The sequence below is a fragment of the Ascaphus truei genome, chromosome 3 (assembly GCF_040206685.1).
Source record: "Ascaphus truei isolate aAscTru1 chromosome 3, aAscTru1.hap1, whole genome shotgun sequence".
Lineage (NCBI taxonomy): Eukaryota > Metazoa > Chordata > Amphibia > Anura > Ascaphidae > Ascaphus > Ascaphus truei.
The window spans coordinates 221537495-221548599 of NC_134485.1; the positions used below are offsets into that span (position 1 = coordinate 221537495).

Genomic DNA, 11105 nt, shown 5'->3' on the forward strand with positions numbered 1-11105 from the left:
GCAGCGTGGACTCAGTCTTAGGCCAAGTCCATGTTACCTGCTTGCTGGCTGGGGCGCGCTCCCGCTCAGCATTGAGCCCCTACATCCGCAATTAGAGCGGCTTTAGTAGGGGCTCACCTACGCTTCCGCAAGCTCGCGGAAGCGTAGGTCTTACCAGGATTTAAAATTTCCCGCTTGCCGGCGCGCAGGGCCTGTCACGTGAGCGGTTCACCCAATGGGGGCGAACCAGCTCCGTGACGTCACTGGCCCGCCCCCTGACAGCGTGCAGGGAAAGCAACCGCAAGGCCAGGGAAAGCACCCGCTTTCCCTGAGCCTCAGTGCGCCTCAGCGCGCCAGCAGGTAACATGGCCGAGGCCTTAGGCTGAGTTCATCAGGTGCCAGAGACAGGAGTTGGAGGGCGGGCGTTCGTGTATTCGAGCGTCAGTCTGCTGGGCGATGTGTGTACATCATCCCCAGCAGACCTTTTCGAGCTTTCAGGAGGCGGGGCGACAGACGGCAGCTTAGGGATCGGTGTTGCTGTGTTGAAATCATTTTCAAGAATGATTTCATTGGCTGCCGAAGTACCAGTGACGCTGCTGCAGCTTCAAAAAATGACTTGGGTTGTTTATTGAAACTGTAGCCAGCGTCAACTCCGTACTTCGGCGACAGGGCAGCTGCTACCCTGACAACTGCTATTTAGTTAAAACAATTTGTATCCAACGTCCGCCCGCACGTAAGCACGCCCCACCTCCGAAGCCGGCACCCTGAACTCAGCCTAAGGCCACGTTCATAGCAGGGGAAGCCGCGCTGAGCCCCTGCATCCTCAATGAGGATGTCTTTAGAGGGGCTCACGCGAGCGTCCGCAGGCGTGCTGAGGAGTTGGATTTTTCAAGCCAAGCTGTTTTTCAGCGCGCTGTCGACTGAAAACATCCAATCAGCGCGAAGCAGCGTCAAGGCGCCGTGACGTCGGTGCGTCGCGGGCGATTGGCCCAGCGACGTCACTGCCCCGCCTCCCGATCGCGGACGCTGGCTCGCCTGCATGGGCATGAAATCGCTCATGCTTGATCAGGTGAGCATCAGCATCCGCGCGGCTCAGCGCTGCTCCACCTTCTATGGACGCAGCCTAAGCGCTGAGCTCGCTGAGCGGGCGGCGCTTGGCGAGGTGACTTGCATATAAATATATATGTAAGTCCCCGCTCACGCGATGCGCGCATATGCGCATGCACACACGCTCACTGGCGCTCTGCGCTTAACTAAACAAAATTGTTATACTCTCTAGCGCGCTCAGCTTCCCCTGCATCGTCGTCGTCGCGAGCACTTGCAAAATTAAAGGACAACCTGCGCTCATGCTTGGAGAGCTCTCCAAGCATGAGCAAGCTCAGCACCAGCGAAGAGCTAAGTATTCATCGTAAAGGAATGCGGTAAGCAAATATTGATTGTTCCACAATCAGGAGGAACATGGATTCTTAATGGATTCCAGATGTCACTGGACTTATCAGCAAAGGGGTATTTAAGCTCCTCAGGATCCGATACACATAACAATTGAACCTGACAAAGAAGGATCTGGAAATGCGTAGCTCCGTTTTGGGTACAGCTTTAAGCATCAGCGGCCACCGTACATCTTCGGAAGATCTGCCTTCCAGCAACAAATACCGGACGCGGTAACAGGGGCAAGGCAGTTCCGTAGTGAACCGGAGAGTGCTGTCGCCGGCGGACCAAGTTGAACATGTAAGGTCATTGTTATTTTATGTATAAATAAAATACCCGCTTTTAAATCACTGTCTCGTTTGTGCCTGCAGGTTTGAAGGATCAGGTAGTGACATGAATGCTTAAGTTGTCAATAGACAACAGCAAGAGAAAATAAAGCTGGGAGTGGAACATCTTTAAAGAAAACAGTTACAACCTGTGTACTCACACATGGCCAAGTATTATTATGAGCATTACTTTAATACCACCACCACTATCAGTGTTGTAATCTTATTGATTGTATTATTCTACTGGTATCCTATTGTATATTTCACAAGTATTATCGGTTCTATTTATCTTGTGTCATATATACTGACCCCGTGCTCCCCTATTTCTCTCTAAATCTCTAAGGATCAAGGAAAGATCTTGTGTTGAGCTGCAGGAATTTTAATCTTCACAAGTGGCTGCTTTTTGTTGGGGGGTGACTTTTATAAGGTAGTATTTATTGGTTATTTTTCCAATCGCATTAAAGTATATTACTCTAAGGTAGCACCCCAGCTATTTCATTCTAACGTGCGGTGAAACCTGGATATCCTCTTACTTCTCCCATCACACTGTGTCCCCTTTTGCTCATTTTTCCTCTGTCGATTTCTCTGTGGGGTGTATCTAACAGGTCTGTCCTGGGACTTCTCTTTTCATACTCACTCTAGGTGACCTCATCACATCTAGAGTTCAAATATCACCACTATGCTGATGACAAACATACTTTTCAACTCGCCTTTCCACCTGCTGTACAGAGCAGTCTCTGAGCTATATCATCCTGAATGCCCCCCGCCGACTCAAACGTAACATGTCCAATACAGAGCTCCTCATACTTCCTCCCATACCTGGCCCTTCTGCATTACTATTTGTAGACCGATTATACACCCAGTATGGCACAAAGTCTGGATTTCACATTTGACTCCTCCCTCCCATTCACAATTTTACCAATCTGTCAATTTTTACTCATCTTTTTCATTGCAAAGATACACCCATTAGTTTGGTGCTCAACTGCTAAAACTGTAACAGGCCCTCATTCTCTTCCATCTCAACTAATGTAACCTACTGACCAGCATTCCTGTCTCCCCTTCAATCTATCCTTAAAGCTGCTGGAATCACTACTCTTGCTGAAATCCCTCTTCTAGCTTGCTATCAAATTTTATATTACACACAAAATCACTTTATTTTAAGGCTATGCACTCTTCTATCCCTCCTTACATCTCAACCCTAATTTCTCACTATTCACCATCCAAACTCTTGTGTTCTTCTCAAGGCGGTCGTCTCTACCCTTTTGTAGTTAAAGCCCTCTCTCACCCAAAAACTTCATCACTCTCTGCCACACAACTCTGGAATACCCTTCCCCTCTATATCTGACTAGCGCACGCTAAACATTGTAACTGTATTTAAATAATTTGGTGCCTGATGCACTTCTTGCTGTAAGGTTTTAATGACACTGCCCTGTGGACATTTTCCTCCTTAAACATCAAGACATTTGCTGGAGTAGATATGCCGCAGGTGTCAAGAACCAAGTCACAATCTGTGCTTGTTTTAAGTGAGGCGTTTTATACTTGGAAATCAGTGGCAGTGAATAAACAGCTACTGTCTGGATGAACAAACTATGACAGCTAACGTCACACAAGTGTTGAATGCTTAAAAATACTGGTTTTTTTTTAAACAAAAATCTCTTAAACCTATTAAGTTAATTCACAGTCCTAAGAGGAACTGCACCTTCAAACAAACTGGAATTGGAATTAAGTTTTAGCACACACTGCATATCAAGCCAAAAATAACATGCACTACAGCAGATCTGCAGAAGCAGTCCCACGTTGCATACACTGATGCCCATACTTTTACATGTGTGATGGATGATGCAACCAACACATGCCGCTACATAATAAACATACTTTGTACTCAAGTCCATGTAAGTTGGAGTAATGAAGCAAACTTCACACGAGCTGATAACACTGCTATTAAGTTCTGGGACGCCCCTGATTTCCATCCTCTAACAAAGGGGGAGGACGTCTGCTTTAAAGAATGGAAATAATATCTTCAAAAACTATTTTTTTTTTAAAAGTACAACACAGATTTTTCAAAATACTAATTTATTAGCACGCCGAATGGTCACTGTTTAGCGTTTTCCACCAATACGAGGAGCCTGCATCTTTACAGGCTTGGCAATCTTTTGCTTGGGTGCAGTCTTAGACGGTGCCTGGGGAGGATTAAGAAACAACCATGACATGTATGTTAGTCACATTCAGGAATCTAATGAACAGAACATTACTGTATCTTTTACACATCTTAAACATGTTTGCAGAGACAAAAACTGAATGGCCCTGAACAAGCGCTCGTTTCCAACATTTTTCATCACACATACAACCCCTTTTATGCCTTTTGGTTTTATTGCGCACATTAAACCAAAGTTTCAAAACCATCACAAGTATGCTACATTTTAGATTTGTTAAGAACACAACAATAACAGTTTTGACTAAAGCACCATGGCCAGGATTCACTAAGCCGCGATGTGGGGTATAGCACCGTGATTTGGAGTTATCTGCCATCCAATTTAAAGCAGCAGTTCAAGCAATATCCCACGTGTTTTTTTTTTTTTTTAAATCAGTTCTGTACTATGAGAAAATACTTGTAGCATTTAAAATAAAAAATGTTTAAGACATTTTTGAATGTTTCTAATGTAGGAAGCATTTCCAAAGTGACAGCCCCTTTCCCCTTCTTATAGGCTCTGGCTCTTGAGACCCGTCCTGTCTCTAGCAGTGAACCAATTGTATCTAGTAACTGCCCAGTCAATCATATTCCAGGAACTGCATTGCCCAAAATGCTGTGCAAGAACTAAATTAAATAGTCCTGAGCAAGCGATCGATTACAGGAGAACGGATCGATATGCAGCTTAGCTAATCACTTGTCAGTGTGCAGATTGTACTGATGCCCATATTGAATGGGAAATAAAATATATACATTTTTTTTAATTCGACAGCTTGAACTGCAGCTTTAATGGCAGGCTGCATTGGGTGCAATGTTTTACATTGCAGCTAGATTAATCTGGGCCAAGATATTCTTACTGAGCTCCTCCGTGAAGTAAAAGCTACGTATTACAGCCCCCACCAAAACAGGCGTAATACATTCATTCCCATATAAAAATCAACTGCTGTCCATAGGAAAGCATCCAACTGAATGTAAGGCACAGGCATGCTTAAGACCAGAGTATACGCGATTGGAATTTAAAAAAAAAACCCTACAGCCAACAACTCATCTTAAAGGTGTTACAAGTTTCATTAAATTTTCAGTGTGTGTGCTAGCCATTATAAAAGATGTAGATGTACAGACTTCATTGCGCCCACCGAGAAAACATGACAATGCAGAATGTCCGTTTCCATAGGATTCAATGGCAGTGATAACCCAGGTTATTACAGAATGTCTCACTAACACAGGACACGCAACTCACAATAACTTCAGGTCTAACTTATTTTGGGGGTTATTTTCCACAGAGCTTTGTTTTACCTTAGTTGAAGGAGTCTTGGTCTTGGTTGCCTGCTTAGCCTTTTTAACTTCCTTAGCAGCCCTGTAATTACAGTTGGAGTAATTAGTTACCCATACAAAAAGGAATTACAATTTCAATTAGAGTGCTACAGTTCTATGAAAGCAGCAACCACATTGCACTCTTGTTTTTTGTTCTATGATTGAACCATAGCTGTACCCAATTAATTTCAGCTTCGGGCACCCCCTGCTTCCAGAGATATTTCCTTCCGTTGGGGTGCCAGTCTCTCTGCAGCCAGGGAACTGCGTGCCAAACGAAACGGTGGTGTTTAAATGTTCTGTGGGCCAATAGGAAGCTTTGACATCATGCCTTGCGACTTCCCATTGGCCCGTATGACATGGGCATTTAAACTCCACAGATGTATCAGCATTCCTACAGAGATAAGTACCTCGGGAAGCAGGGCGTCATAGGAGCTGAAATGAATGTGGTTCAGCTTCAGAGACCCCCCGCTTCAAACCCTTTAAGCATTCAACCATGCACAAGTTCTCACCTCAAGTAACAATGCAGATTACTTATGCAGAACTCTTTAAAAACAATGATTCACGTCGCCAGATCTGCTTTGGACTCACCTGATTGCCTGCTCCCGCTGAGCTTTCCGTACCTCGGGCTTCTGGTTTCTCTTGGCCATTATTTCAGCCAGAGAGGCACCAGTGATGGCCCTCTGGAACTTGACTGCACGACGGGAACGCTTCTTCTGGATTTCTTCCTGTAATAGTGAAAAGACATTATTCGAACGAAACCGTTACACTGATCCAAGAGGGGAAGTGAGAATCTGGATACCTACATCAAAGCAGCAAAACCCTACAAAATGCACTTCCCTCCTTCCCCCACAAATGCCATGCCAAGATATGCAATGCTTTATTCTCCCAGTAATTGCAAGGAAAGACCAAGATGGCTCTGGGTTCACACAAATCAGAAGCTGCAATGCCTACGAGAGTATGTCATGGCTTTTCTTCTGCGTGAGTAAGGCTGCGCTTAAAGTGCCGGGGACGTCGCCTGAAAACAAATGCATTGCAGCCGCCGCGTTCGAGTATAGTAAGTGCGAGGGAGCGACGTCGCAAAAACTGGTAGCCGACAAACTTTGATTTTTCAAGGGCTGTCGCCTCATGTGACAGCCCTTGAACCAATCAAATGTCAGGAAACCCGCAACGCCGCCGCCCAGCGAAATAGAACTTTCGCTAGTGGCGCCGGCACCCGTCGTGTCGCCATCGATGGCACTGATCCCACCAGCCTGGTTGTTTACCCCAGACATGCATCCTTCTAAGATTATTTGAAAATTTAATCTCAGAAGCTGGGGGTTCCTGTAGCTCAGCTCCACACCTCATTGTCTAGGTATTTTAAAAAAAAAAATAATTTAACTAAAAAAGCAGTTGAGATTGTGACTTTAATCCCATGTACCAAACATTTGATCAAGTTACTTTCGTTTCAGCAAAGATGCTACCTATTTTTGAAAGGACTTACGATGCGACAATGCCAATTGAGGTTAGATTTAAAATACCTATACCACATAAGCAATTTAACTTCTTACGTAAAAAAGAAATGTGTTACATGGGCACGCAACAGCTTAAAAAAAGGTTTTAAGGCTACGCCCATAGTGCAGGAAACGGCGCGAGTTACACAGCTCGCAACGAAACAAACATTAGGACGACAATGTATTTGTGCATAGTGCTAGCGTGTGCACATGCACTACAGGGAGATGAGCGCAATACAAACACGTTTGTATTTCCCACGCAGTGGCCAGGTCTCGTGAGCGGTTTGCCCAATGAGGGCGAACCTGCACCGATGTCACAGCCGCACCCCCGACACGCCTCCCTGTCGACTGCTTGCATGACAGGAAATATCTCCTGCTGTAGGAGAGCTGTGCCGAGGAGCGCGGAAGCTAGCGCGTTCCACTAAACCCAAGGCTTAACACATCAACCAAGGCAGTTATTTAACGTCTAATTAAATTCTGTATTTTCCCAAAGGTCCTAAAAACCTTCGATTTTGTCTGTTGTGGATTCTGCTGGAACGCCATAAATTGGACCTGCCTTACTTTTGCGGTTCAAAACATTGTGGGAGGTATATAACAGACCAAGCTGCTATTTACAGACCCCCCCCCCTCTCCGACAAAGCACGCTGTTGCAAAACGTGTTCAGGTCACGTGAGGCTGTTCCAGTGCACACAACCATTGGCTGGGGTAGAGACCAGGAAGCGCAGCAGATGATCGACACTAGCAAGTGAAGGTGCAGTCCGGACAGTCACATCAGCGCCATCCTTGGCATCACGCTTTTCCAATTCCATGGTCAGTGTCTGGCGAGATATCAGTCGCCGGCACTATAAGCGCAGCCTTAGTTACTTGTTAGTGGAGCTTGCATCTAACCTGTGAGGGGGGAGAAGCTGTTTGTGGACATCACTAAAAAAGGAGAGGTACTTACAGACTGGCCTTTCTTGTGTTTTCGTCTGTACAGAACAGTCCAATTGATCTGACGAGGATTTCTCTTGGAAAGGAATGCGGCTTCGCATTTTGCATTCAGGAACTGAAAAACCTGATTAAAAATGAAATGTTAGCCAGCAGAGCAAAAAACAAAAAGTACGCAGCACCTATTATCCCCACCTTTAAATCAAACCTTAGATTTTCTTTTAAATTAAGCATTTCAATAGCCTACTCATGCTCACTGTCCCACACCCAGTGTCACTCCTACCAACCACTGTGGCCAAGCACTTCCATCTACTGCACTTATTCCCTCACCTGCTGTCTCTAAGTCCCCCAACATACCACTTGCGATAGTAAGTCCCTGCCCCAGAGAGCTTACAATCTAATTGTCTGATTTTCTTTTACACGTCTGGTATTTATACTTCCCTGTACTGCATTTTTTTTGTAAAGCACATCAAAGGCGCTATACAAATAAAGATATACATACATGTGACAGCAGCTTCAAATCTCACGTTGCCTTTATTCGTTTATATTTTTTACACAGTTTCACCATTAGTGGCCTAGGACATTCTCCTTTCTTTTGATATAATAGCATCCAATATTACAACCAAGACCATATATGTATGTACTCCCTTATATCACAATTGCACCCTTTCAGGGACAATGCTGCACATGTTACCTGCAACACAAGCGACATAACGCCTTCCAGCAGGTCTGTTAGCCCTGTACATATGTTAACTATTCAGAGACCAATTGGCAGCTCTTATACAGTACAAAAGGTGGTTATAATCAACAAAGGACACAGCACTAGGGCCCAGATACACTAAATGGTGCCGAGCTACAGTCCACCCCATCTCCCACTCACTAGGGGTTAAGTCATGGTAATGCTTTGCACCCTTTAGCAGATACGGGCCTGAGAGAGCGGGGGTTCACCTTATGCCAGGCTTACTCACCCAACACTGAGATCATACAGGAGGAGGAGGCCTATAACGTGTCACCCACTCACAGCAGCAACAGCAGACACAGGTAACAACTCTCCCACCTCACAGCACGAGATCCCAGGCCCCATCCTCCCCGCCTCACACTCACTATCCCCGGGACACACAGGCCTCCCTCCCCCGCCTCACACTGACACTATCCCCGGGACACACAGGTCTCCCTCCCCCTGCTCACACTCACACTATCCCCGGGACACACAGGCCTCCCTCCCCCGCCTCACACTGACACTATCCCCGGGACACACAGGCCTCCCTCCCCCGCCTCACACTGACACTATCCCCGGGACACACAGGCCTCCCTCCCCCTGCTCACACTCACACTATCCCCGGGACACACAGGCCTCCCTCCCCCTGCTCACACTCACACTATCCCCGGGACACACAGGCCTCCCTCCCCCTGCTCACACTCACACTATCCCCGGGACACACAGGCCTCCCTGCCCCGGCTCACACTGACACTATCCCCGGGACACACAGGCCTCCCTCCCCCGCCTCACACTCACACTATCCCCGGGACACACAGGCCTCCCTCCCCCGCCTCACACTGACACTATCCCCGGGACACACAGGCCTCCCTCCCCCGCCTCACACTGACACTATCCCCGGGACTCACAGGCCTCCCTCCCCCGGCTCGTTACCTTCCCGTCGATCCTAGCGTAGCGCCGCCCGTGCCCCGGGTAGATCTTGTAGCCGCTGAAGCTGCACAGCTCGACCCTGTAAACACAAAATACAAGCGGGTCAGGGACGCAGAGCCCCGGGGCCAGCACCCCGCCATACCGAAACCGCCAAGCACCGGCCCGGGGAGGAGGATGGCGGCGGATTGAGAGGAGACATTGAATAGACAGGAGCCAGGCCAAGCTTACTTCATGGCGCCGGTTAAGATAGCGAAGAGGAAGAGAGCATTGTGGGTAATGGGATATATATAAAGATGGGGGCGGGGTCACAGAGAGGCTCATTAACACACTCACTGCCAGAGAGCAGCGATGTGATATACTGTAATGTAATGACCAGGATAATACATTCATTGCCAGAGAGCAGCTATGTAATATAATGTACAGTTATTTAATATAATGTAATGACCAGGATATTATTACTGTATTATCCTCGCTTATTTGTGATGCACCAATATATTCCGCAGTGGGGTACAGAGCTATGTATACTGTATGTGGCAGGGTCCCTTTCCCCGGATCCCCTGCGTACCTCTGCTGCAGCAGGAGGATGTGCCAAGTGTTGTGGCAGGCAAGCGCGTCGCCGGAGGCAGCGGTGGCTCCTGTTGCAGGGCACCACCATTTTGGTATTGCTCGTGCATGCGCAGTACAGTCGCACATGCGCAGGGCAGTGTTTCTGTTGTTGCAGCCATCATGGGACTCCTTGCGCATGCGCAGTGCAAGCGCAAGCAGTGCCAATTGCAGTAGGACTCTGCAGGGGACTACAACCCTCAGCAGCCCCAGGGGCTGCAGCCATATGATCCCCCAGCATTCCCCTGCAGCCAGGAATTGATACTTTTGGCGCATCTGGAACCACGCCAGTTGGATGAGGGACCTTGGAGGAGCAGGTAGTGTCCAGGGAGGTACAGCACCAGTGAGACGCCACGCGGTGACTGCGACCTGTGGTCTGGGACCAGACCAGCTACCTGGTAAAGACAGTAAGGTGATATTATCCATGCCGGAATTCAACCCACGCGGAGGCGGACGCCATAGCGGATGACAACGTCGGATCAGACGGATCCTCTTTGTTCTTCTACAATACCCGGGTGCTGGAGCCCCGGGCAGGTACCCAACTAAGTGCACTGACATTTCAAGGGATAGCGCTATCTCCAACACTTTGGGTGGGCCTTTACATTGGGAAAGGGACATCAGGGAATTGGTGCCTGGCACCCAATGCACTTCGGGACACTCACTGGTGGTATCAGGTTGGGGCCTATATTACTGCGTGGTACAGGATACCAATATTATTGTGTCCAGTAAAGATTGTTAGTATACACTTGAGTGTGTGTATTATTGATATTGTTCCTGTAAGAGAATTATCCCACCCCATTGGTATCCCTTGCAGGTAGAGGCACTGTCACCAGACGAATCAGGTACACCCCAGGCTCCCAGCGGCAGAGGTTCAGGCCTCCTGTGAGCCACAGGTAACGCACCACACACACCGTAGCCGCCATATCTTCCATAGGGGGGGAAGTGCGCTACATTTGGAGGCGCTGCTGAGATTTCAGACCTGGGGTGTCCTACTCAAAAGTCAAAATTAGCCCGCCCATATCCACAGAATGTTCTCCCCATCTAAGCAACAGATCAGCGACTGGGTCCTGGAACTGAACGACTCTCCCCGCCACGTGATCACGGTGGGGGACGTGCCCTCTGGCATCACCCCTCGAGAAGTCGTTGACTTACTCAGACCCCTCCCATGGTTTGGCCAAGTCCGGCAAATAGGACAAAAATGG

General features: G+C 47.7%; 1 protein-coding gene across 1 annotated transcript; it reads right to left on the reverse strand.

The window, feature by feature from the left end:
* Window positions 1-3789: 3789 nt before the first annotated feature.
* Window positions 3790-9592, reverse strand: RPL24 (ribosomal protein L24). Its single transcript, XM_075590106.1, has 6 exons — window positions 9529-9592; window positions 9304-9379; window positions 7669-7779; window positions 5824-5960; window positions 5218-5278; window positions 3790-3913 (listed from the first exon to the last, which is right to left on the reverse strand). Exons 1-6 carry the CDS (start codon window positions 9531-9533, stop codon window positions 3833-3835), a joined length of 471 nt encoding a protein of 156 aa, XP_075446221.1. The 5' UTR covers window positions 9534-9592; the 3' UTR covers window positions 3790-3832.
* Between the last annotated feature and the right edge of the window lie 1513 nt (window positions 9593-11105).